At 36.0% G+C, this 27,111-nt stretch overlaps 1 protein-coding gene across 3 annotated transcripts in view; it reads left to right on the top strand.

Annotated features, from left to right (window-relative positions):
- The window catches only part of PCBD2 (pterin-4 alpha-carbinolamine dehydratase 2), a 55,068-nt gene extending 29,340 nt beyond the window's left edge, over nt 1-25,728 (top strand). For 2 of the 3 annotated variants that reach the window (XM_007473363.3, XM_007473366.3), the window contains exons 3-4: nt 21,121-21,201; nt 24,442-25,728. In XM_007473363.3, coding sequence (XP_007473425.1) covers nt 21,121-21,201; nt 24,442-24,537 — 177 coding nt within the window. In that variant the 3' untranslated portion in view covers nt 24,538-25,728. Of the gene's footprint in view, nt 1-21,120; nt 21,202-21,880 lie in introns of all 3 variants that reach the window. The other variant, XM_007473365.3, reaches the window with a different exon arrangement.
- The last annotated feature ends 1,383 nt before the right edge of the window (nt 25,729-27,111 follow it).

The following is a 27,111-nucleotide window of genomic DNA, read 5'->3' as shown; positions in this document are numbered from 1 at the left end:
TCCCTTTAACTGGGGTTATAGGCATGGGCAGCCATTCCTGGCAGCCAGGCAGGCATTCTTGAAACTTGAAACTTTTAGTTCTCCTAAGAAGTACCTCCCCGCCCCACATATTTTTGGTATTTGAATAGGATAAAGTAAGGGATTTGGGATAGAGTGAAACTTGAGTACTCACTGTGTGCAAGGCAGTGGAAATAAAAGGACAAAAATGAAGCACTCTGCTCTCAGTGGGCTTACTGTCTATCGGAGGTGATGTTGTATAACTGGAATAGAGGTGGAAGATGGTTAGGAAAGTCCTAGATGTGAGCCTTGAGTTGAGCTTTGCAGGGAAGTCAGATATTCTACAAGGGGAGGTGAGGAGAGAGAGCATTTCAGGTGTACTGAACCACTGGGCCAAAGACGAGAAGAAGGCCAAAGGCAAGAGAACACATGTGAATCAGTCAGACATAGTGCCTATTAAGTTCCAGGCATTGTTCCAGGCACTGAAGATCCAAGATCAGAAATGAAAAAGTCCTAGCCTTTGTAGACAGGGAAGAGCCAGCAGGAGAGAGACAGAGACAGAGAAAGAAAGAGAGACAGACTCGAGAGAGAGAGAGAAAGAAAGAAAGGGCACACATAGGAAATGAGCTTTCACAGTAAGGGTGCCCACTACTTGCTTATGCTCCCTCCACTCCCAACACATACTGTTTCATTTTGAGGTTCAATTTGGTTAATCAGATCATTTCTGATATTGAGGGCACAATTGCCTCCCTCCTTATAAGCATGAAAACACCCATGATTGAGGCATTTACAGAATTTGGCTCATACATAAGGCTCTATAATTTGTTTTAAAGAATTACTTTTTTAGTGACATCAAAAAATGTGTAGTTTATAAAAACCACACCTGGTCCCGATTGTCCAGGATGAGTACATATTTGCTTCACTGCAAATGATTTTGAAGATGGAATTCTTGAATTGTTTTCTGTCTCCTGGAGCCCTTGACATTGTACCGCTACCTGTGTGTGCAAATTTCCTGACATTAGAAAGGCTCTGCCTTCAACTGAAATGCAGGTTGGCTGCATTTATTTTTCATGTTCCTAAAATTAGGAAATGATATGACAATAAACAGAAATGCCCTCAGTGAAGAGAGAAGGGAAACTGTTGTTTATCTGGTCAGGTGGTTTAGATTAGCAGTGATGCTGTTCTGTATTATGTTACTTTAAATCATTGTGTCCCAACAGGACATAAATTACGAAGATTGTTACAGTATGTTTCATCCTATGTAAGATCAACAAATTGGAATAATTTTTATAGGAAAATCACAGTGCTTTTGGCAAGGTTATTGAAGAATTTATTTTTATTTGAGTGCCTCTTATGTTATTTCTTAATATCTAAAATACTATTTGTATAATATAGAAAGTATAAACTTTAAAAGAAAAAAGCAATAATTCTTTTTAGCAATTACTTTAAGTGGCAAAGTACTTCAAATATATCAGTGTTTGTGTGCTTTTTCTGTCAAAATGTTTTAGATAGAGCCAGCACTGTTAGTTTCCTTGTTGATAGAACTGTAAACAAGCATTGCAGTTCTTGTGTGAAGAAACATAGTCTTGCTTCAACAAGTAGATTTTCTGATAGACATAACCCGCACCAAAGAATTTATTATTCCAATATGGATACTCATAGAAATTTATTTTAGTTAAGAAATAAAGAAAAGTAGAGCCTTTCCAATTTGCATAAATTTAATTTCTTATTTTGCTCTTCTTGGTGAGCTCTTTTGAAATATGATAAAACTAGATTAGTAGCTGCAATTAAAGTGATTTTTGTATTTTTCAAGCTAGACCCACAGTTTTATGTTGTTTTAGGGAAAAGTGCTTGTTCCCATGAATATTTGTTATTTTTAAGTCCTTGTCATTTCATTGCAATATTCCCAGTGATCAATATTTACTTTATTTTCAGCACATAGGCACGTAAGTTGTTATTCACAATCAGCTGATGAACAACTTTATTATATGACTACATAAAATAGATTTTAGAGATTTTAAGAAATCTTACATAACTATCTTTTGTAGGATTGATGCAAGTTGGGAAAAATTGATTCTATTAAAATATAATGCCATTTAGGAACTGCCTCTCCAAAGCATTTTACAATTTTGAGGACAATAGGTAATAGTTTCTTAGGTTCATAAGTGAAGTAATTGAGATAAGAGAGGCTAAGTGACTTGACCAAGACCACTTATAGAGTCAGATGTCCTATAACTCTGAAGTTTTTTATTTATTGCAGTGTGATGGCCCTACTTGGTTTTCTTAAGACTAAAGTAAAGCCATCGTTTTTGAAGATAGTGTCTGTGTCCAGTTTTTTACTAGTCCAAATTCCCAAGATTGTCCTTTTGCTAATATTGTTTAAAATAAAAATCTGTTTTTCATAGTGGTGAAGATAAGTTTTTCCTTGAACCTTATAGCAAGTTTGGAATAAATAATATATTTGTGATTTGCTTCATATGAATCCAGGAACACTTTAACCAGACCAGAGATCTTTTCAAGTTTATAACCTGGGCACTTTTGAAACTCATAAATAAAAAAGACTTTTTAAATTGGTGAGTTCTTTGAAGTTATTTCTTTTTGGACTAGTGTCATCTTTTAAGTAGTATAATGGTAGACTATTTTGTTCTAAAGATACATTGTAGTATTCTATTACCAGGATCTCTTAGTATTGTTTTGGTGATATATTAGTTATCAAAATAATATTGGAATATTAATCAGAAATTGTGTTTAGAAATGTGTTTCAGTTTAAGATATTAGAGGAGAAAGACAAGTACCAATCAGTTGAAAAATGTATAGACCTCTTAGATCTATTGACTAGATTGTGTTGTGAAAGATGAAATTTACAGAATATGCTTGACACTTACAGGAGATCTATATACTATTCTGTGAATAAAATTTGGTGTGGTATAGGGGCATATACTTTCTCCTTAGTTTGCTTGGCCATTTTTCTACTCTTTGACCTAAATGTCTTTATTGTGGTAAAGCTGAAGTGGGGTATATAGTATCTTTGCTATCATTTTAATACTGACTCAGTCTGAGAATCAGTATTACATTTTTGGAGGAAGGAGTGATACTCAAACTTTGAATTTTTATGGAATAGGGCATGCCAGAAACTGTATTTACAATTTATATATGGGAGCATCCCTCATCATAGGGCCAATTCCCTGTTTCCTTGTTTTTATTGTTCATTATTTATCTTTATTAAAATGATTTTGTTAATTTAAGAGATCTCACATTCAATTTAGTCAAACTATGAGTATGGAAAGGCAGCATGGAATGGTAGAAGGAGATCTGGCCTTAGCTAGGAAATCTTTTTTTCAAGTTCCCTCTCTGACACCTATTCTCAGGATGAACCTAGGTGGGCACTTAGCCTTTCAATACTCTAGGCCAGTGGCATCATACTCAAATAGAAACAGGTCCCTGCTGGCATACTGACATAGAAAACCATAAATTAACATTATCTGTGTTGTGTTATATTTTTATTTAATTTATCAAGCATTTTCCAATTACATGTTAATTGATACCTCTTCTGTGAAGGTTATGATTTTTATGGGTAGAAGGAATTTCTTCACCCAGGAATTCCCAGTATGAATGAAATCATGAGTCTAGTCCCTATATCTATAATTGGAACAATTATGACCCATATATAACTTGCTAAAAAGTGCAAAAAAAATTCCAGAGTAAATTGTCATTATTAGAAGACTATAAGGTTCACGATTTGTGTATATTATTAAGTGTAAAATCTCAGTCATTATCTGAAGGATAATTACTATCCCACCTTGAGGTCAAGAAAGAATGTGTGCTATTAATGAAGCCAGGATCAAGAGTCACATAAGAAAGTTTTGATAGCAAATGGCAATGCAAAATGCTACTCTTTTTAGATAGGGCCAATTTTATTTGTGGAAAGGTACAGAAACAAGGACAGTTCTGAGAGAACTTCTGAGAAAGCAGTCTCTCAAAGAAAAGTACTTGGGGAGAAGTACAGTTCTAAGAGGATCCATGAGCAAACAGATTCTATAAAAAAGAACTTACTGAAGATAAAGATGTCCAAAATTTTTTGCTTGCCAGCACCTATTTTACATATGTCTATTATGAGTACTTTGAGGTTGATGGCTCTGTTTACTCTAACTTTGGTGACTATAGGATAATTGTATTTTGCCTATTTATGGCATTATTGGAAAAATTGTGGATTTAGGTTTCTTACTCAAAGATAGAGGTGAGTCATTACCTATAAAGATATGTTCCTTCAAGCAAGAGGCAGTGATTGAAGAAGCAGAGCAGAGACAGAAGCAAAGTAGAGACAAGTAGAGTGGAGATGGTTTTCTGATGCTTGAGAGGAACTGAGCCTGCCAATCCAGCTGAGCAGATGGCTCATAGAAAAGCAGCTGAACTGAGAGTTTGGAGCTGAACTGAGAGTTTGGAGAATAGCTTAGAGCCTGCATTGTTCCATGTCTGAACTGAGTGGACAATTATTATTATTACATATAATATAAGCATCTAGAGAGCAGGAATTATTTTTTACTTTTCTTTGTATTCCTGGTTCTTAGCACAGTGCCTATGCCTTAGCATAGTGGGCATTTAACAAATGTTTATTGATTGATTGTATTGGTCTTGTATCTGCTGTTGGGAGCTAAGCCAATTCAAGGAATAAACTTTGCTATTAGGAGCTTACTAGAGAAAGAAAAAAAAATTTCTTGTTTCTTAACAGAGTTGATTGAGGAAAGGGAAGGCTTATTTGCCTTACCTTTTACTATTTCATAGTGCTTGATGCTTTCAGGAAAACCCCTCAAAGCCCAGCCAAGAGAGGAGACCTGAATAATTGCACATCCTAGGTTTAGGGGAATTTCTTTTAGCCAAAACGCTTATTAGTCCCTTGTATTATATAGCTAAATAACAATTTGAAAAGAGTAGTCAGCAAACAAGAACTTTCTCAGCAGTCAACTTTTGGTGTATATTGTTCCTGTGCTGAGATCAAAGACATCCAAGTCTACAGTTGAGAATAGTGTGTTGCCCTGGGCCATAGATTTCCTTATTCATATACATATACACATACATGTGATTACTCCTTTTCAAGGACACTGTACATTGATGGGAGAATGTGACCCAGGTTTATAGTTGGATTGCAATGATCATTCTTATTTTGTATTGTTTAATAAATATTCAATGAATCAATAATTGAGCTAATGTTGCTATTTTAGCTTATTTGTTTAAATGAGAATCAGAGAACTATCAAGAATCATAGACAGATAGCTCCCCCAAATTGTATTATGTCTAGGCTAGTATATATAAGTGCAGGTCTGGGTGAGTGAGCAAGGCTAGATAGAGAAGAGAGATGAATTGTGGGTGGTGGTAGATATACATATCCGCATATCCATCAGCAAATCAATTTATCAGTAGAGAACTATTATAGTAAAAGCTAGTCAAATCTCTGAGGGATAAATATTTTAACAGTTTTTAAACATTTGGAGTACAAAGTGGGTAATAAGTAATGAAATTTTATTGATTCCAAGGCTAGCATAAATTGAAGGATTGTTTGAGTAATTCAAGAAGGCTATAATTAAGTTGAGAGATGGGACTGCCAACTAGTGGGTAGTGATGCAAATGGAGAAATGTAATAGAAAATGTATTTGTGCCGGAGAAATCAGAAATAAACAGTGCTTTCTCAGGAAAAAGACAGTTTCAACCTGCATTTTTAGCCAAAATATCTATTCTTTATGCAGCCGTTAAGTACAACACCTAGGCTGATTTCTAGCAAAATGAGGAGACCTTATGTTAAACTGTATTCATACATGGCCATTTTGTATTGAGACCATGATTCATGGAAAAAAAAAAGACACAAAATATTGTCAGTGGGAATGTACTATTATGGTCAATTATACTGAGATTTCACAGCCTGCGCAAAGAATAGAAGAGGAATTGATAAAATAATAAAAATATCCTCTACCACAAATTTACTTTGTAAAACTTAAGTAAAACTTTCTAAAAAATGTAATGAGAGTTGTCATACTCACTATTGCTGCCAAAATGTAAAATTTAAACTCTTTTTAAAAAAAGAAAACTATGCCAAGAATCTGGGGTGGAAGTGGGGGAACTTTAAAAAGGGCAGTGTTTCCAGCTTTGGAAGCTTGTATATTTATAGTCTTAGCAGAGATAGTCTAGCATGGGACAGGAGAAAGGAAGATAGCAGTAAGTGCCTACTATGTGCTGACTACTCCTAGATGTTTTATAAATATTACTTCATTTGTTTCTCACAACAACTGTGGAAGGTAGGAAATATTCTGATCCTCATTTTCAGTTGAGGAAACTGAAACAGACAGAAGTTAAGTGAGATATTAAACCTAATATTAGAACAAGCAAGAATAGGTTGTTTTAGGACCAAGAATTTGGGTAAGGTCTCTTGTCTCTGCTAACTAGTGGGAGAATTTGCCTACCAGTGTCTCTTATGCTTTACTCTTAAGTGATCACTGGTAAATGACTTAGTTCTCTAGTGGGATTTGTACCTTCAAGGCAAAAAACAAACAAAAACAATGTTAAAAACCCAAATATATCATTGTAGAACTTTTTGAATAATTTTTGGCTGACCCTTCCAAAAGTGAATTTCAGTTGTTCTCAAACTGGTTCTTCACAAAAGTCAGGAAGAATTACCCTTATCAGCCACAGAACTAGCATTGGATTATTGATGCTTATGGGGAAAAAAAATCATCATAGAGTGAATGAGACCTAGGTTTGGTTTGTCTCTAACAATTCCTGTGTTCTTAGCTGTTCTAAATTTTGTGGCATTGTTTACAAATTAAGATCTTATATTCTTCTAAGGTTGATATTGTAGCTGTGAACAAAGAGTATATCTATGTAAATAAAGGCCATAGTGTGATGTATAATTTCATTCTGACTCAAACATTTTGCTGACTCTTGATGCATAAAGAATGTTTATCTGTTGGTAAGCCACTAGTACCAAGTAAAGGTCCTGTCATATGACACACATGTGCTTGGCAATGATCTTGCCCTGCAGACTGCTTAATAATTTTCATTATTTTTAATTAAAGTTGAAGAAGTGCAGACTCTAGCTGAAATTAAGGTAGGTTGTGTTGCCGGAATCTGGTAATTACTTTAATTGATCACAAGATAGTTTCCTTGATCACCAATTAGACCAAATTGCCGATCATGTTTCAAGACGTGAAGAAATGCCCAAGCTGATTTATGTAATAGTGTTTTCATTTCTAATCAGACATAAATATCATTTCCTTCCATAGCAATTGTATTTTATAAAAGTAGGGTTATAGGCCCTCAAACACAAAGGTGATTCATAAACAATAGAGTTCTAATTCATCAAATTAGTAAAGGAAGTATTTAGAGGCTTAATGGAGATTGCATTGGGGAAATGACTTTGGAGTAGTTGGTGTTCATTTTCTTAGAGGGAGATGTTCTTTTTTAGTGCATAATTAAAATAGTCTATAATCAAAATATAAAAGACCACAGCAGATTTAAAAATTTTTTTATATAAAGACAAGAAGCTGAGACTTAGAACTTTTATAAATCTTCAGTGATATTCCATTTTTATATTCAGGATGCTCAGATTATACAGGCCTTTTCAGGGGTTCTGTTTTTGTCAGAGTTTCATAGTTTTGTGAGTATAATTATTCACATTGACAAAAATAAATCAAAAGGAATTTTAAGGAAAATGAAAGCTCCAGAGAAGAGTTGATTTAAGGTTCATGGAAAAACCTTTTAATTGCTGATGGCTTGGAGATTTCCAAATGACAAACTTCATTGATCTGATTTACCATGATGGTAACACTAACATTCCTAAGAATGGCCATATGACTTAAAAAGTCATACTTCATCATGCATTCATTGATTTGTTCTTAAAATGTTTGTAATTTGCCATTGAGGAAAGACTGAAGCTATTATCAACCATTATATGTTCTTTGTTGACCATATGTGTGTTTGAAATGACTGGGGCTCAATAGATCATGGAGCATATACAAAGTGTGCTTCAAACTGGTACTAAAAAATCTACCTCAACAGGTAGGCATATGTCAAGAAGTTACTATGAGCCAAAATATTTTAATATGAACCAGCTTACATGCATTTTGAACTATGCAGGATCATTTTACAGTGGAGGCTTCATTTGCATGTATTGTTCAATTCAGGCATTCAAGGCAGTCTTTACCTTCTAAGATAATGTGTGATTACTCTTTTCAGGAACTTGATACTTTAATTTTGGCTACTCTTAGAAGCCCTCAGAATTTGTTTTTCTTCCTATTTACAGCTTTTTCTCTTAAGTAGCAGACCTAACAATATTTTTTCATGAGTGTTTGTGTTTCAGATTTTAGTTGTGTTCTGTTAAGCTAAAATAATTTTTCCTTTTTGCTGAACTTGAGTCCCTATAGTCTCTTAAAGGTCGTCAGAAGACTGATCGCTATGATTACTCTTAATTCATTTTAACTCATCTAAGGCCCGTGAAAAGTTATTTTATTTTAATTGAAAAGTTATGTGTCATTGAGAATGCTTTTCATTTGAGAATTGTTTGTTTTTCCATAACTGTTTTGTGCTGCTGAAGAGAGTTGGCTCGGTAGCTTTCTGTTATCAATATAGGTTAACTGTTCTTTTCTAAAGAATATTTTAGAAGTGAATGCTGTTTTAATGACTGATACTTTTGTGATAATATTGCTTAAGTAAAAAATATTAAGTTAATGTTGAAGGAGAGCCTTTTAAACTAGGGAAACTCCAAATTTGGGGTCCCTCATAGTGTATTAACTTACTTTTTTTTTTAAAACCTTACTTTCCATCTTAGAATCAATACTTTGTATTGGTTCCAAGGCAGAAGAGTGGTAAGGGCTAAGCAGTGGGGGTTAAATGAATTGCCCCGGGTCACAGAACTAGGAAGTATCTGAAGCCAGATTTGAACCTAAGACCTCCTGTCTCTAGGCCTGGCTCTCAATCCACTGAGCCACCCAGCTGCCCTCTGTTAATTTACTTTTTAAAGTTTCATTATATTGGTGTGTCTTTTTTTGAAAGTAGACCGTATCAATGGATGATTGTTTTTGTATTCTTTTTAGTTAACTGTTCTATATCATGGAATGAGCTGCTGGGCAAAGTCCTCCTTACATTTTTTTTACATACCTGTGATACCTTTGGCAAGCCTTTTACCTTTTATGGGCCTTAGTTTTGCTCATCTATAAAATTAGGGGATCAAATTTGTTGGTCTCTAAAATCCCTTCCAGCTTTGAATTAATGATCTTTAGTCCTAAGTCTGATTTACCAAAGTTTTGGGAAACCAAAAGTTTTTAAAGCTTTTTTTGACTTTAAAGTAATTCATAGTATTCTCAAAGATTAAGAATGTTAAGGGAAAGAAAACATCACTTGTGTAGGGAATGAGCTTTCCTTTGAAATTTCTGATTTTACCCAAATTAATTGCAACAAAATTATTCTTATTGACCAATGTCTGTGTGTCTATATTGCTGCTAATAACATGAGGGGGGGAAAAGCATTCTAGGAATTAGGAGCTTTCTTAGACCTTATATTATAGAGAGCAAAGATAGTATCTGTCAGATTGACATTTTATAGATACTTGTGCAGATAGGTTTTTGCTAAATTCCTTTGATAATGAGTTTATGATGAGAATGAAAGCTGAACAGAGCTTAATCTTTCAAAATGCTATGAAGATAGAGTACTAAATATGTTAAATTGTTGTGATTTCAAATAACTAAAAATGGCCTTTACATTCAATTTCATTCTTTCTTCCTGGCAAATACCTTCCCTCCCTCTTCAGTAAATGAGTTAAATTATATTATAACAGTGGAGAGAATGTATTTTCTCTACTTGGATGTAGCTTATTAAATGGATTTAGTTAGAATTTTAACCTTGACTAACATGGAAAGCTTTTGGAGCTTAAGATTAATGATAGAAATTAATTATAGAACTTTTTTTACATAGTTTATCTTTCCAGATGACATGGAGTAGTATTGAAAAATGGCATGTCTCTTACTTGTCATCATTAATAGGTATGTTTGCTGACATAAGTGCCTTCAGTTCAGAAACTCAAATGTAAAATTCCAAGATTTTAAAGACTATGTTGTTTTTTCTTCTTGGGATAAATGAAGTTAAATATTTATTTATATGGATGTAAGAGGTTCTACTATGGGAATTCTACTCTAAAGTGCCACCATAATCAAGTCTTACCAAGTCTGTGGCTTTCAGACATACTAAAGATAAATTTCACTGTTGTTTATATTACTTTCTTAAAATTTCAAAAGCAAGCCTTTTCTCTCAAGCCAAGTTTGCTCTCCCTTTAGCAAATATCCCCCGCCCCCTTTTTTTCAAATGATGCTGAGGCAAAATCAGCTGTTTCTTTCCCTATACATCCTCTGTGATGGGAATCTGTGGTTTAAGAAGTCCAACTCTCTTCTCCTTGAATTTCTTCTGTATAAAAGATCCTATTGCTTTTAAATAACTGCAGCCATGCATGGGCAGGAAGGACTCAATTAGGCAGTTAAATGTCTTGGGCTAAGTAAGATCCTTTGTTTATGCATAATAAACTGTATTTTTTGGGGTGGCAGAGGAAAGATCCATTACTTTTTTCTTAAAATAAATTTTTATTGATATCTTTTTATTATCACCTACATTTCCCAGTGTATTCCTTGCTCCCGCCCCCTATGTCTTTCCAGAGACCTTTCCCTTATAACAATAATAAAAAGAGAAAAACACAATAAAGTAAACTAATATATTGAAAAAAATATGACATTTTATGAAAACTAATACTACATCCATAGTCCACATATTTTCAAAGAATCTTGAGACCAAGATTGGTTATATTACTTATTGCAGATCTCAGTTTCTTTTTTATTTTATTATTATTTTCTTTGTGTATACATTGTTGTATGTCTAGCTCTTAGCATAATGCCTTGTACATAATAGGTGCTTACTAAATATTTATTATTAATTTTGTTTTTCTGATTCTGATCCTTTATCTTCCCATGCTTCCCTATAGTCTTTAGCATAGCACCAGGCACATGGAAAACTCTTGATAAATGCTTAGTGATTCTGTTGCATTAATTTACCATATCGTGTTTAGCCATTCCCTAGTGGATGGGCTTCTATTTCGTTTCCCATTTTTTTGTTCCCTCAAAAAGTGCTGCTATAAATATTTTGGTTTATATGGGGCCTTTTGATATTGATCTCTTGGGAAGACATATGTCTAGCAGTGCTGTCTCTATGTCAAAAGGTATATGGACATTTAAATTACTTTCTTTGCATAATTCCAAATTACTTTCTACAATCGTTGGGCTAGTTAACACAGCTCTGTGAACAGTGCATTGTTTTACTGACTATTTCTAATTTTTGCTGCCTCTGCCAGTTTTTTGGATATAAGGTAGAATCTTTAGAGTTGCTTGGATTTGCAGTTCTTTCATTATTAGTGGTCTGGAGCATTCTTTCCTATTGTTATTAATAGTTTACAATTCTTTTGGGAATGTTGTTGAGAAATTGCTTGCTTTTTTTGGGTTTCGGTAATTGCTTTATCAGCTATTTGAAACAATTTTTTTTTCTCCAGTCAACTACTTTCCTTTCTAAAGAATTTTAAAAATTGATTTATTTTCTGTTTACATTGCCTTAATATTGTAACCTCCCCTACCTCCTCACAAAGAGCCATTTTTTTTGGTGGTTCAGTCATTTCAGTTGTACCTTGGGACAAAGAATTTTCCACTTCTGATTCTTGTGACATGCAGTTTTTATTCATGCAGAAGCCTTCCAATTTAATGAAATAAAAATTATTCAATATTTGGAATTGTCTCTTTCTCTTATATAGTTAAGGATTTACCCTCTCTTCATAGCTGCACTAATTTTGTTCTAATCTTTTAATGATTTTTAATCTTTAACTTCTTATTTAAATCGTTAGTATCTAAATCACATCCATTTTGAATGTCCTATGGTATTAGGTGGCTATAATTTCTGCCAGGCTTCTTTTCAGCTTACTCAGCAAATTTTTGTAAGTGAAGGAGATTTTTCTTTAGTGATTTGTGTATTTTGTTTTATTGAACTCTAGGCTTTTAGATCTAGTTATTTCCTACTCCCTTACCTAGTTGCATTGATCTACTTCTCTACATTTTAACTAGTAGAAAATAGTTTTGGTGATTATTACCTTATAGTTTGATTTCTGTAAGTGCTTTCCTATTTTCCTGCCTTATTTTTTCATTATTTCTCTTCATATTGCGGACCTTTTGTTCTTCCAAATGAATTTTTAATTTTTTGTTTCGTGTTGTAAAGTATCTCTTTTATAGTCTGATTTAGCACTAAATCTGTAAAGTAACTTCAAGAGTATTGTCATTTTGATTATGTTGGTATGGTCCAATCATGAGAACTGACCGTCTCTCCAGTTATTTACTTTGTTCTTTATTTCTTTAAGGAGCATCTTGTAAGTATGGCCGTGCAGGAATTGTGTATGCTTCAGTGGATAGACTTGTAGATATTGTATGCATTTAAAAATTTTATTAATAGAATGTATCTCCAGGTATCTTGGTCCCTTCCTCCCTTTCCCATAGTATAGAAGGCATCATCTGGCATGTTGTATACATTTTGAATGAAAATTTATTATTCCTTTATAGAAATGCTTTTGATTTGGGGGGCTTTACTCTGCTTACAGACTCTTCTGAAGATATTAATCATCTCTGTTAATTTCTTTGCTGATTCCCTATGATTTTTGTCAGCAAATTATTATGTGGTCATCAATTGGAGATAGTTTTGTCTTCTTCATGCTTTCATTTTCTTTTTATTTTTCTTGTGCTATTGCTACTGCAACCATTTCTAGAAATATATCAAATAATAGTGAGAAACAGGTGGCCATGCCTTCATTCCTTTATTTATTCTATTGTTTTCTATTGCTTTTAATGTTAACTTTTGATTTTAGATAAATACTTTTTTTTATCATTTTAAAAAAGATCCTTTTGTGTCCATGTTTTGTAAGGTTTTCAACATAAATGAAATATATTTTGTTAAAAGCATTTTCTTTATTTTTTGATATAATCAATTCTGCTGGTTCAGCTCCTGCCTCTGATCACTTCTTTTTTACTAGTTCATTATCCTCATTATGCCCCTTAATTTTGTGTGTTTCCCAAGAGTCTATTTTGGACCTCTTCTCCCTGTACTCTTTCTTGATAACCTCATTAGATTCCATGGGTTTAACTTTTCAAACTATGTCGATGGTTCCTAGATCTTTCCCTTGAACTTCATCTGGATATTTTGGAGACATTATGAACTCATCATGTCTAAACATACTTCTCTCTTCCAAAACTCCCTGTTTCTGTTGAAGGCACCACCATCCTTCCAGCATCTTAGATTCATGATCTATTACTATCCTGAACTCTTCATTTTCCCTTACTCCAAATTTCCAATTAGTTGTTATTTCTACTTTCTCAACATCACTAACATTTGTCACCTTCTCTACAGGCATAGTATAGTGGTAGTCTCTCGGTGACCGAGAATGACAATTGTCTTTGTGCTGTTTCATCTACGGTGTACCCTCATGTGGCTTTGGAGTCCAAAGGCTGAGGCGCAGAGTTTGTGGCACATGGGGCATGGAACGCCAGTTGTTATGGGAGGTGCGGTTGTGGCCTGGTATCGGCGTTCATGCGCAGCGGCAAGACATCGACGTCGTTCCATCTTCAAAGGTGGTGGCGGCATGGTGAATGTGGGTTCACCAGCTGCTTCTGTCAGAGGCAGCAAGTTCTAGTTGCTTTGGTGTAATGCCAGCCCACTTCAAGTTTGACTTTAGCTGATCCTTGAATCTTTTCTTTGGTTGGCCTTGTTTCCTGAGTACAGCTGATAGTTCACCATAGAATCCCTGTCATGGTATTCGCTGTGGGTCCATGTGGATGACGTGTCCAGACCATCGTAGCTGGGTTTTGAGGACCATGACTTCGATGCTGGTGGAGTTGGCTCTGTAGAGGACTTCCTGATTGGTGATTCGGTCCTGCCATCGGATCTTCATGATTGACCAGAGAGAGCGTTGGTGGAATTGCTCCAGTTGCTTCATGTGCTTCCGATACAGTGTCCATGTCTCGCAACCGTACCAGGAGCGAGCTGAGGACCACTGCATTATACACTTTGAGCTTCATCGCAGTGCTTACACCTCTGTGTTGGAGGACTTTGCAGCGCAGCCGCGCGAGTGCCTGGCTGGCCTTTTGGATCCTGGCATTGATTTCGTGGTCTAAGGACCCATCGTTGGTGATGGTGCTGCCCAGGTACTTGAAAGTGTTGACATTAGAAAGCTGCGTGCCGTCGATTGTAATGCACGGCTGGTTCGTTGGCCTCCCTGGTGCAGGTTGGAACAGCACCTCTGTTTTGCTGAGGCTGATAGTCAGGCCAAACAGTTTTGTTGCGGTGGAGAACCTGTCCACTATGGTTTGGAGATGATTTTCTTGGTGGGCCATGAGAGCACAGTCATCTGCAAAGAGAACTTCCAGGATGAGTCTCTCTGTTGTCTTTGTTTTTGTAGTCAGGCGGCGAAGGTCGAATAGTGAGCCATCCAGTCGGTATTTGATGTAGACACCCAGGTCTAGATCCATCACAGCATGTCGTAATACTTGGGTGAAAAATAGGTTGAATAGTACCAGAGCGAGGACACAGCCTTGTTTCACACCATTGGAGATGTTGACGTGATTGGAAGTCTCTCCACCAGATAGGACTTCCCCTGTCATGTCAACATGAAAGAGCTGGATCAGTTTGATGAATTTTGCTGGGCAACCGAGCTTGCTGAGGATCACCCACAATGTGTCCCTGTTCACTGTGTCGAACGCCTTTGTTAGGTCTATGAAGACAATGTAGAGACTTAGGTTCTGCTCAAGGCATTTTTCCTGCATTTGCCTCACCGTGAAGACCATGTCGATGGTGCTGTGATCTGGTTGGAAGCCACATTGTGATTCAGGCAGGTTCTGCTCCAAAACAAATGACAGGAGTCTGTTGAGTATAACACGGGTGAGGATCTTTCTGGCAGTGGAGAGTAGTGAGATGCCTCTGTAATTGTCACAGGCTGCTCGTGAGCCTTTGTTCTTGTATAGGGCTACGATGGAGGCATCTCTGAGTTCTGGGGGCATGTCTTCCTCTTCCCACTATGTGGAATGCCTGGAGCGCCTTTCCATTTAAGGCCTTGTATACCTCGGTTGGGATCCCGTCTTTACCGGGTGCCTTGCCTGCACTCATTTGTTGAATGGCTTTTTGGACTTCCTCTATTGAAGGAGGGACATCAAGTTGTTCAATGGTGCAGTTTTGGGGGATCTGGTCAAGGGCGCTTTGGTCGACTGAAGAGGGTCAGTTGAGAAGCTGACTGAAGTGTTCTTTCCACCTGTTGCTGATGCCTTTTTTATCTTTTATGAGAGTGTCACCATCAGAGGATAGCAAAGGAGTGGTGGTGGGTTTTAATGGCCCATAGACAGTCTTGAGGGCACTGAAAAATTGTTTGTAGTTTTTCTTATCAGCAAAATGCTGGATTTCTTCTGCCTTTTTTTCCCACCATCGGTCTTGCATCTTCCTGATCTCACGCTGCGCCGTGGCTTGGAGAGACTTGAACCTGTCCTTTTTAGGAGCAGAGTTTGGGTTATTTTGCCACTCCATAAAGGCTTTGTTCTTTTTGCTCAACAGGTCTTCAATAGCAGTGTTGTTCTCCTTGAACCAGTCCTGGTGGTTGCGTTGTTTGGGGCCTAGGACTGCCTTTGATGTTTCCTTCACTGCATCTCTGAACTGTTTCCATTTCTCGGTTGAGCTTCCATTGAGTGGTCCCTTGGCAGACAGCTTGTCGTCTAGGCAGTACTGGAATGTTTGCAAATAAGCTGGATCTCTAAGACGACTCACCTTGTAAAATGGGTGAACTGTCTGGGCGCGTTTTGGATGGCGAGGCTCAATGCGCATTTGAAGAGTTGCTCTAACCAATCGGTGGTCTGTCCAGCATTCAGCTCCTCTCATGGCTCTGGTGATCTGTACATCCTGGATGTCTTGCCGGCGTACAATGATGTAGTCAATGAGATGCCACTGTTTTGATCGTGGGTGCATCCATGTTGTTTTATATTTGTTCGCCATTCTGAACACAGTGTTCGTGATGGTGAGGTCGAACTCTGAGCATTTGCTGAGTAGCAGTAGGCATACAATTACTAATTCAGTTCAACTCTCTCTCTTCTCCTGTCCATCCTATGTACTATTGACAAATCTGACCACATGATTCCCTTACTTAACTAACTCCAGTGGTTTTCTAATGCCTTTATGATAAAACATAAACTCCCCTGTTTAGCTTTTAAAGCCTTAAATACTTTGACCCCAAATTATCTTTCCAGGCTATAGATTGCTCTCCCTACTGCACTTCTTGCATCTAGCCACAATGTTCTTCACACATGACAATCCATCTTCCATATTTACGACTTTGCAGTGGTTGTCCCCATGCTTGGAATATGTTCTTTCCTTGCCTCAGAGTTCCCCTCTTTTTAAAAATGTAACTTATACATCATCTTTTGTATGAAACCTTTTTTATTTGCTTATTTTCCCTTCTAGTTTTGTGTTTTTAGTTTATTTCTTCCCTTCTTTTGTCTTTTTCTTTGCTTCCTCACTTCTTGTCCCACTCCAACTTAAGTTTGATAATTTTCTTTCTTCCTGCACCTTTTTCTAAGAAGTTTTTCTTTTTTGTTGCTTTCTTCCTTAATTTTCTGTCTATACTAAAATTTTCTTCATGAACTATGCCTTTTTTAAACCAAATCACAGAGTTCTAGAATCCTAAATGAATAAATTAAAAAGCATTAATTAACTGCTTACCATTTGTTAAGCATTCGGCTAAGAACTGGTGATTTAAAAAAAATTGATACAGAATAGAAGCAGCACCATGTTGTAGAATTTATCCTATAGCCCAAATTGTGGGGCCCAATTCTAACTTCATCTTTCCCTGATTATTCTCCTCAAAGGCCATGTCATCCTTGGGTCCTTGGCCCCTGTCTCCTTTTGGGGTACTAGCTGTACAAAAGGTACTACCTTTTGCCTGGCAGGTTGTAGGCACAATACTATCTCAGAAAAGGTTGTTGCTCTATGTACCAGTTACCCTAGGTTAAACTCATATGAAAGCTGCATCTCTCATTCCAGGTATTTTCCCTCATGGAATTCCTCTTTCCCCACTGGCTTGTGATTCTCTAATCTTTTAGTCTTACATACTCAATCCCTTCCATCTGATGCCTCTTCTGTTTGCTTTTAGAGAAAATAGGAATCATTATCCCTTTATCATTGTCCTATTTGGTTGGAATAGGTGCATCCTTCATTTACTTTGCCCCCTTTATGCATCTTTCCTTTGCTTCTCCATTCTGTAAAGGGGTGGTGAGGTTTAGGCCATGGTGCTTCAGTTCTGCTCTCCCACTTTTACTTATTTTATTTCAATAACTTCTATTAATTGTTTCACCAATAAATTATGATCTGTCAAGGCTTACAGCCATAGTAACACTTTAAACATCCAATATTGGAAGAAACTGCTTTTCAGATCTGTGGATAATGGAAGAGTTTATGATCAAACAATCATTAGAGAGGAGCACAGAAGAGAAAGTGGACAATTTTATTTACATAAAATATAGACTTTTTTACCCAAACAAAACCAACATAGCTAAAATTAGAAGGGAAACAGGTAATTGGGAGAGAAAATAGAGAAATACAAATTAATGTAGCTTCGTGGTTCTATTTACCACATATCAGATTGCCAAAGTTAACAAAAAGTAAGATGATAAATAATTATTGAAACCAAGGGTGTACCTATACATTTTGAAATAATTAAACAAATTATAGAAATGAATATGAAGGATGTTACCTATCTCCTGATAGAGAGATAATGGATTAAATATCACAGATGAGATACATGGTCAATGTGATTGTTTATTTGTTACAAGGGCTATTCTCCCTGATCCACCCCACCCCCCACCCAAGTGAGAGAAAGAAAATAAGTAAACAAACATTTATTAAGCACTTATGTGCCAGGCATTGTGCTATGGGCTGAGACTACAAATATAAGCAGAAGAAAAAATAGTTCCTGAATTCAATGAGCTTACATTCTTTTTTTTTAACTTGTTACCGTCCATCTTGGAATCAATACTGTGTATTGGTTCCAAGGCAGAAGAGTGGTAAGGGCTAGGCAATGGGGATCAAGTGACTTGCCCAGGGTCACACAGCTGGGAAGTGTCTGAGGCCAGATTTGTACCTAGGACCTCCTGTCTTGAAGCCTTACTCTCAATCTACTGAGCCATCCAGCTATCCTCATTGAGCTTGCAGTCTAATGGGAAAAGGCAACACATAAAAGGAAGCTGAAAAGCTGGACAGCCCCCATAAAGCAGAGAGATAGAGATAATAGTAGTGGAGCCTGTAGAGGAATAAAAGTTTGACTGGCCTTTATATTTCCTTTAAATTGGAGGTTCTGGAAGGAACCAGCCAATCAGAGGAAGAGACTTTTGGGGCAGAGTATACTTCCAATGTGATAAATCCAGGGGGAGAATGAACTTGTAATTTGAGAAGGGTTCTGGTCTTAGCAGGCAAAGTCCAGAGAGTGAGGAGGGGAATCTGAAGAATGATGGTGAAATGAAGAGGAATAAATGCTCATTAACTGAAATGTTTTTTGATGGTAATAAAGTTCTGCTTATATCTTCTTGTATGTTTTTTATGCCTTAATTAACTCTTAAAAAAAACTCTGTAGATCAGTCTTTCTCTTAAGAATATATAATATCTAATGATGAAATAATTTCCTTCTTTATTCCTTAATATTTTAACTTATTTGCCTTATTTTTTCTGTTGTTTGGGGTGTTTGCAAGTTGAATATTCTGTTCATACTCTCCCCCTTTTCCCCTGCAATTGCCTTGTTCAGTTGTTTATCTTGTATTGTTGATGCTTAAGCTCAGATTTTCCAAGTATTCCATTTTGGGAAGTGACTTAAGCTCCTTTGCTTTTCAGAATATACTCTTTCATTTCTCTGTAATTTCTCTTTGTTGACAAATAATCTTGTGTTATTCAAATTTCCTTTCTGTTATATCTGAGTCTTTCCCTTATCTGCTTGCAGAATTTGTTGCTTGTCATTGAAATTTTTAACCACTGATTGTCTTGGGTTTTAAAATAATGCATTTAGGGTTCTAAGTTGTGTTATATTAATTTCTTATATTTAATTTAGTTTTAATTTTAATTTTGAACCATTCTGAAATTTTTTGTTCTTATGCTATATTCTTATAAGAGTTCAAAAAGGTTATTTCATCAGACACTGAATCATTTTTATTTGCCTTAAAATATTTGTTGAGAGTACTAGAAATTTCTTTGAAGAGGTTATACTCTTTTGTTTTTGCATCTCCTGGATTTAGTTGCCTTATTCTCTGGACTTTTTTAAAAAATATTTTTTCCTCCCCAAATATTTAGGGTTTCAGACCACTTTTCTTGCATTCACCCACCATTTTTGAACTCCTTCCCCTTTGTTGATTGGTATTGCCTCAAGATTAGGCCACAGATTTTGTCTTAGCCTACTCACAGGTTGAAGGATATATTTTCTAGTCTAAGTTGCTAGCTTTAGTGGCCCATGGGGAAACAGGACTAGCATTAGCTGGATTTTAAGTTTCATTTCATTTAGGCCCAGAATAGCCAGACATGATGACTTTCTACTCCAATTTATCTCTTGGCTCTCATCTTTCCCTTCTCATGACATAGCTGAAACATCTGCAGGGTGGGAATAGGGCTTAAATACCCACTCTGCTTAGGCTGGGCCAAAGGCCCAAGGCCTTGGATAGCCGAGGCAAAGAAAAGAGATCAGTCCCTATCACTCATGTGACCAAAATGGAGAAACAGTCTGAGGGCCTCCACTGCAAGCACCGGGCTCCAACAACCTCCTTTCCTCCACACAGGAAGTCCCCAGAACTCCTCAGCTGTCCTCTACCTCACTTCCTGTGTCTCACCTGTACCAATGGTGGCTCTAGCTTAACCCAGGACCTCCCAGAGGTCTGTCCCCTTTGCACATGTCTGTTGAAGGTCACATTCTCAAATAATTAAATCTTGAGCTTTGCTGCAGCCCTTCCTAAATCCTGTTACCCTGAGTAGGGTCGAGATTGTAGTTTCCAAGACCTGATTCTGTCATTCCAAGTATCTCTATTGTTATTGATCAGGAAATAGCCAAATCCCATCCTCTAAAGAATGGTTTGAACAGGGTTGAGTAGTTTTGAAATTCACAAATCTAGGGCTAGGCCACCCTGCAGAAGAGAACATATTTTCATCTTCTTCCTCCTCCAGGATTGGGTAGTATTTGTATTTGCTTCTTGTTGCCATCTGAGAACATTCTGGGAGAATGTTTTGGAACCTTGAGGTTGGTGAGGGAAGGGCTGATTGAGCAGTCACTTAAAAGATTAGAATTCTCCCCTATTGGAGTACTCTTTTCTTTGTCCTAAAAATTTAGCTGAATTGCTTTATGTCTGGTGCATAACTTTTTTTCCTGGAGGGTTAGAGGGTGAAAGGAACATGGAGAATATGCCATTTTTCAGTTCACATTGTTGAAATAATTAAAAGAAACTTTCTTCCTATCACAATAACATTATTAAGAGAGGTTGGTAGTTAGATGGGGAAGTATTCTCTTTCACAACTGGCATTTTACATTTAGACTTATTGGAAAGGCTTAATGGTTTTAGTTTAGTAATTGATAACTGAAAGAAAAATACCTGTAACATACAGAAAAATAATTCTTTTAGGTGCCTAACCAGAAAGTGATGAAAGCCGCAGTGGTTACAGATTTAAGGCACAAAAGCAAGCACTGCTTGCTTTTGGAAAGTTGCAGCTACATTATTTTTGAGTATGTCATTCTATAGACAATTAAAATGTCCAGGTCAGAAAATTGAGTGAGAAAAGGTTTTTGGCTTGTGACTTTCATCAGTTAAAATCTCTCTTTATCCTTATGAGCCTCATCTCACCATAGCCCTGAGAAGATAACTTGGGTTTTTTTTTTTTGTTTGTTTGTTTCCTTTGAGGTTTTGTGAGGGTTTTTAGTACTATATTTTATCTGGTTAAATTTCTTTTACACATCTGATTCAGTGCTGTAGAAAATATGAATAGTTAATTGTTTTTGTCTCTTTCTAGGCTTTTGGATTTATGTCCCGAGTTGCACTACAAGCAGAAAAGATGAATCACCACCCTGAATGGTTTAATGTATATAACAAGGTCAGTTCATTGGTTTATATTTTGGTGATCATAAATACATATTTTAAGCAATCTGTTTCTCTTACATTGATTTATTTTACCTGACATGGATCAGTATATCTGGTACCTTAGAAAGCATTTTCTATTATTTTTCTTTTTTAAAATGTGTGATAGCAGTCAAAGTATATATATATTATAAATGTGCATATGTAGATGTTTATGTATATACACATACATAATACATCTTTGCATGAACACAGAATAAACATGAAATTATTTCCAATAATCCAAAGTCTATTAGGTCCTTTGACAGCAGGCATATACACTTTTTTTTTTAACAGATAGAAGATTCCATAACTAGAGTATAACACATAACTGTGTCATGAAGACCTGAATGAGTGCAAATATAGTCACAGACACTTAACCTTGAATAAGTCACTTAACTTGTTTCAATTTCCTTAACTGTAAAATGGGGATAAATTATGGTACCTACTTCCTAGAGTTGTTGTGAGGGTAAAATAATATTTATAAAGTACTTTGTAAAGTATAGTTCATGTGTATTATTTCAATTTCATACCATTTTCCTTTATTTTATGTTTTTCCTCTGGAATTAATATAAATCAAGTGTATTCTAATTAGGTCCCACTATGGGAATGTCTGATTTACAAGTCATCTTTCTTTATCTCTTATTTCTTGAAAGGCTAAAGACCCGAGTAAGAGAGAAATTTCATAATGTAATTGGCTTGAATTACTGCACAGAAGATATCTTCTATCAAGTGACATTGTGGGGGTGTGGGGTGTGGGAGGGTTATGATTAAAAGTAATTAAAATAAAAACTATTTCCTGTCCTTGAAAGTGATTTCAATTGGAATGCCTTATATCTTTTAAGATTTTTAAGGTATTTTGTTTACCCTATCATTTCTGTAAAATGAGAGAAAATTTAGCATATAGGTAAATTCTCTAGATGGCACATTGGATAGAACATTGGGTTTGGAATGAGGAAGACCCAAGTTCATATCTGTCCTCCCACACTTACTAACAGATATGACTGAGGTATTCATTTTCTCACTTTCTCCTCCTTCTCCTCCCTCCCTCTGCCTCATGGTTTGTTAGAAGGTAAGTGGTAAGGGCTAGGTAATAGGAGTTAAGTGACTTGTCCAGGGTCACACAGGTAGGAACTGAGACAAGATTTGAACACATGACCTTCTGTTTCTAGGCCTGTCTCTCAAAGCACAGAGCCACTTAGCTGCATGCACCCTCAATTTCTTCAAATGTAAAATGGGGATCATGATAGCAGCTACTTCCCAGAGTTGTTGTGAGGAACAAATGAGATTATATTTATAAAGCACTTAGCAAAATGCCTAGGCATATAATAAATCTTTTTCTTTCCTCATTCACTTTCTTCTCTTCTTCCTTTTCCCTGGGTCAGAGTATATTGAGGACAGTCCCCTCCTTTGGAGAGACCAGTTGGGGTTGAGGGAGGGACCACAGGTATTGGACCTTTGCATGAGAGAGTTGGAGATCAAGTGATGGGAAGACATTGATGTTCATCTTTTTTGACCCTGGGATGGAAGGATTAATTGGAGGGTGAGGTGGGGAGTAGGGGAAGGCTATAACAGTTAGGGTCTTCTGCTATGCCACCAAGTCTGGCTTCTTAGATTTAATATTTGAGAATTAGTTGAGATAATTTGGACCCCAAGACCTCTATTCCTTTAGTTTATAAAAGATGGCAGGAGTAACTGAAAATCAGCTAATAGTACCCTGTTCCTCAAACCTCATCACATAGAGGAGAGTGCCCACTATCCTAAAGGAAACTAGAGGTAACCACTCTTAGAGGATTCTCTTAGCCTTTCACCCCTGTACCTATGTCATGATGATAGAACTCCTCTGTGGATCTCTGCTAGTTCTCTCTGGCTTTACTTTGCTTGGATAGATTTCACTATCTTTCTGGTCTTCATTTGCTCATGCACTGCTTTCTGTGCCTCCATTCATCCTTTCTGGACCTTGGGACCCCATCTTACTTTCACCGATCCACTCTGGTGGCTTTTGTGTAAGTCTCTGACCCATACTCGAATGAGGATCTGTTGTCCATATTTGAAGAGCAGTTAGGTGGGGATGCTGACATTACTTTACTCAGGTGTCCCTTGGGTGGTGAGGATATGTATGTTCATGTCTGGGGAGGAGGAGTGAGAATTCCTGCCTCTTTCTTAGCTGTGGCCTGCTGCAGCTTCTTTGGGACCATGGCCACCACTCACCCAGTGTGTCTGCACATTGGGCTGCTGGGCTGAGAACTATTCAGGCATCATATTGAAGAGTCAGCACAGGGTATAGTGCAGAGCCAGAAGTAGCCAGGAAATTTGTTATCCCAAAGGAGCCAAGTGCTGAGTCACATGTAAGTAGGCAGGGCATGATCTGCTTATGATCTGTACTACCTATATTATGCTGGAGCACACACATACAAACACAGAGGGAGTTGGAGAGAGCAAGAGTTTATTATAGCTGTATTCTGAGGTAGACTATTCTCCTAGATATCTCTGCTAATGGAACAAATTCTATTTTGTTTATCAACTAGTTTACTCTTTACTGTCCAAAATGGGATTCCAACATAAAAATAATTAAGATGCTATGTTTTAAATTCCCCTTAGTGGCCTAATTAAACTTAGAATTTAAACTAATTAAACTGAAACCTCATTTAAATAATTATTTTTTTCTCGTGGGGAAAGGTTGAGACTATGGCAACTAAATTACTTTATATTTGAAAGGGGGTTTTCATCCTAAGACAACTGTTAACATGGTAGAATTCACATTATAATGAAATTTCCTTCTTTGGTTTTGTTGTATTTAGGAATTATAGGTATTTTCACATAAAACAAATTTGTTGTTCTGTCATTTTTTTAGTTGTGTCTGATTCTTCGTGAACCAACTTAGGATTTTCTTGGCAAAAATACTGGAGTGCTTTGTAATTTCCTTCTCCAGATCATTTTATGGATACTGAAACTGAGGCACATAGGGTTAAGGGATTTGCCCAGGGTTACATAGCTAGTAAATGTCTGAGGCCAGATTTGAACTCAGAAAGCTGAGTCTTCCTGACTCCAAATCTGAATCCAAATCCACTGTGCCACCTTAGCTGCCCATAAAGCAATTTCTTACTAAGCTTCTTTAAATTGTGATGTGAATATTTAATATTAGATCAATGATCTTCCCTATTCAAAGACAGTAAAGAGTTTTTTTTTCTTTAGTAAGTTGTTTTCTTTCCTTTAGGTCCAGATAACTCTCATTTCACACGACTGTGGTGGACTGACCAAGAGAGACGTAAAACTGGCACAATTTATTGAGAAAGCTGCTGCTTCTGTTTAATGCCATTCAAACTACATCTTGACCACGTCTTGACTACAAAAGATGTTGAAAACAACCTACATGACCAATTAACTTCTAAATTTCTAATTTACTCTGTATTAAGATAAAGAAGATCTTAACTATTAAAATGATTTGAACTTTTATCTGGATCCATTTCAATCATGTATTAAAAATATAGGTAAACCAACTAACTTCAGTACCTTAATAACAAAGTAGAAAAACTATTACCTTGAATATCCAAAATAATTTTTGGAAACTTCAAATATTATATCTGGCAAATTGAACATTAGAAACTCAAGCCAGAAGTTTGACTTTTGCAAATACATGGGTATGCTAGAAAACATTGTATAAAATTTGAAAAGATTTGTGATAATTTTATATAATAATTTTTATAAATTTTCAAATAAGTTTTATCAATGTTTTCATTACAGTTTTAATAAAGTTGAAAAATCTTCCATGAATGGAAATTATCCTCATCCAAATAACTAATGATAAATATCTCCTATGACCATAACATAATTTACCTTCATATTTGATAATTTCTTTTATTAACCCCTTTATTGTTGCTGTCACTGAGATATCCTTTTTTAAAAAATGTCATTGTTGATACTTAAGTTTGCATTAAGAATTATACATTCTACATGATAATTTTGAATTAACATTTATGTTTTGTAAGTTACACTAGTATTGTCTTAAACATAGGTTCGTGGTTAGAAAACTAAGACCTAGTTTCAAATCTCACCTCTAACACATATTAGATATATGATGACCCTTAGGTCAAAATCTCTAAATCTCTCAGTACTCTAGCCAGAGGAGCCAAACTGACTTTTTCAAAACTCCCAAGTGCAAGAACCACTTAATGTAATTGGGAAATGCTTAACAAAATAACAATATACTGTAAAATAATGTTAATTTGTGGTTTTCTAAGTCAGTATGTGGCTAGCAGAAACTAAGTTTCCATTTGAATTTCACATGACGACTCTAGGCACCTTCTAAGACTATCAGAAGATGCCAACATGCGTTGACAGGAATTTTCCCACTTGGGAATTTCCTATATTAATGAAATCAAAGGTCTTGTCTGTAATCTATCTTGGTATTATCATACCCCTTTTACAGAAAGTGAGTCCTGGCATAAATGAACTTGTCGGTAGGCACACAAACTTAAAATAAAAGAATTATTAGTCACAGTAACCAACTTTCTGGTTCCTTATTTGGCTTTCTGAATTAAGCGTGATTTATAGTAGGTTGGATTTTTTTTGTTATTTGGATATTATGGTTCACAAACCAAAATATTCCATGGACTTAGCCACAGATTTTAAATCCGAAGCTAAATTACATCCTCTTTGCCAATGATATACTAAGGAGTAAAAATATACAATGTATAGTAAAAAAGATTTTATGAATATTTACAATAATTAGGAAAAGGGATGTAGAACTTAAATTAATATTCAACACTCCAAGTGTTATATTTTGTGAAGTTTATTAATAATCACTAGAAGTAAAGGAATAAAAAGGTAATTATCTAACAAAAATAAGACCACATGATCAAACTCTTCTTGCCTGTTTAAAAGAACTGCTCCACCAAAGCCACATCTGGAAGAGAAGAGTGAGAGATGGGGCCACACCAAATTTATATCCTCCCTACATTAGCATGTAACATGAGGAGAGGAATTGTAGTTTTTAGGGTAACAGTTTCTAATTACATAATCTTCCTGTGATCCTTTGGGAGACTAGTCTCCCCCGTGGATCATTTAAACATAAGTATTTTATACCTCTAAAGATCTAAGCAAAGGTGCATACAGTTTAGTATGTTCTAAGAGGAAACTACAATAGTTAGAGATAAGAGGGAAATAGGAGAGAGAGGAAAACCAGTGTTTGCTAGGCATGTTGACAAAAAGCCAATTGGGGGCAGTCCCCTTTGGCATAAGAGTTTATATTTAAAATAAATGCGTTCAGCCCCCCACAGTTCAATTTCACTACATCCTAAAATTCATTCTGGACCTTTTGGTTCGGTGTGTAGTTTTTGCAGGCAGTTCACTTTCTTTATCTGAGGAGGTAACAAGTTTCTTATCCTAAAATTACTCTCAAACAAGAAAAAATTTTATAAAACTAGAATTTTATGATAATTATACAATCCTCCCTGAGAAGGGTTTTGACAAACACACGGATCACCCAGAAATACATGGCTAAGTTATGAGGTATGTGAATCAATTATTAAAAGGAAATAAAAAACATAAAAAATCCAAATAGATAAAAAGTAACTTCTGGATGAAATACAAAATATAAAAATCTTATGTGTAAAAATTCTAAGTAAGGAAAAATAAATTTTTAATAGGTCCTTGAATTGGGGCCCAATTAAAGTGATTTATGTCCCACAAGTAGCAATTATGCACTTACCCAATCAGCAGCCAGGACTTCAGAAAATTGCCACACTTATGAAAGACAGAAAAGGGACTAGATTTTAGCAGCAAATGGGAAATAGTATTCCCTTGTCTGATTTTACCTTTGCTCTCAGGGATATGGGAGCCAAGATGTCAGTCAAATTTAGGTACTTGTTGGAATGTTGCATGGGGA

Source organism: Monodelphis domestica, chromosome 1, assembly GCF_027887165.1.
Source record: "Monodelphis domestica isolate mMonDom1 chromosome 1, mMonDom1.pri, whole genome shotgun sequence".
Lineage (NCBI taxonomy): Eukaryota > Metazoa > Chordata > Mammalia > Didelphimorphia > Didelphidae > Monodelphis > Monodelphis domestica.
This window is presented reverse-complemented; position numbering and strand designations above follow the sequence as displayed.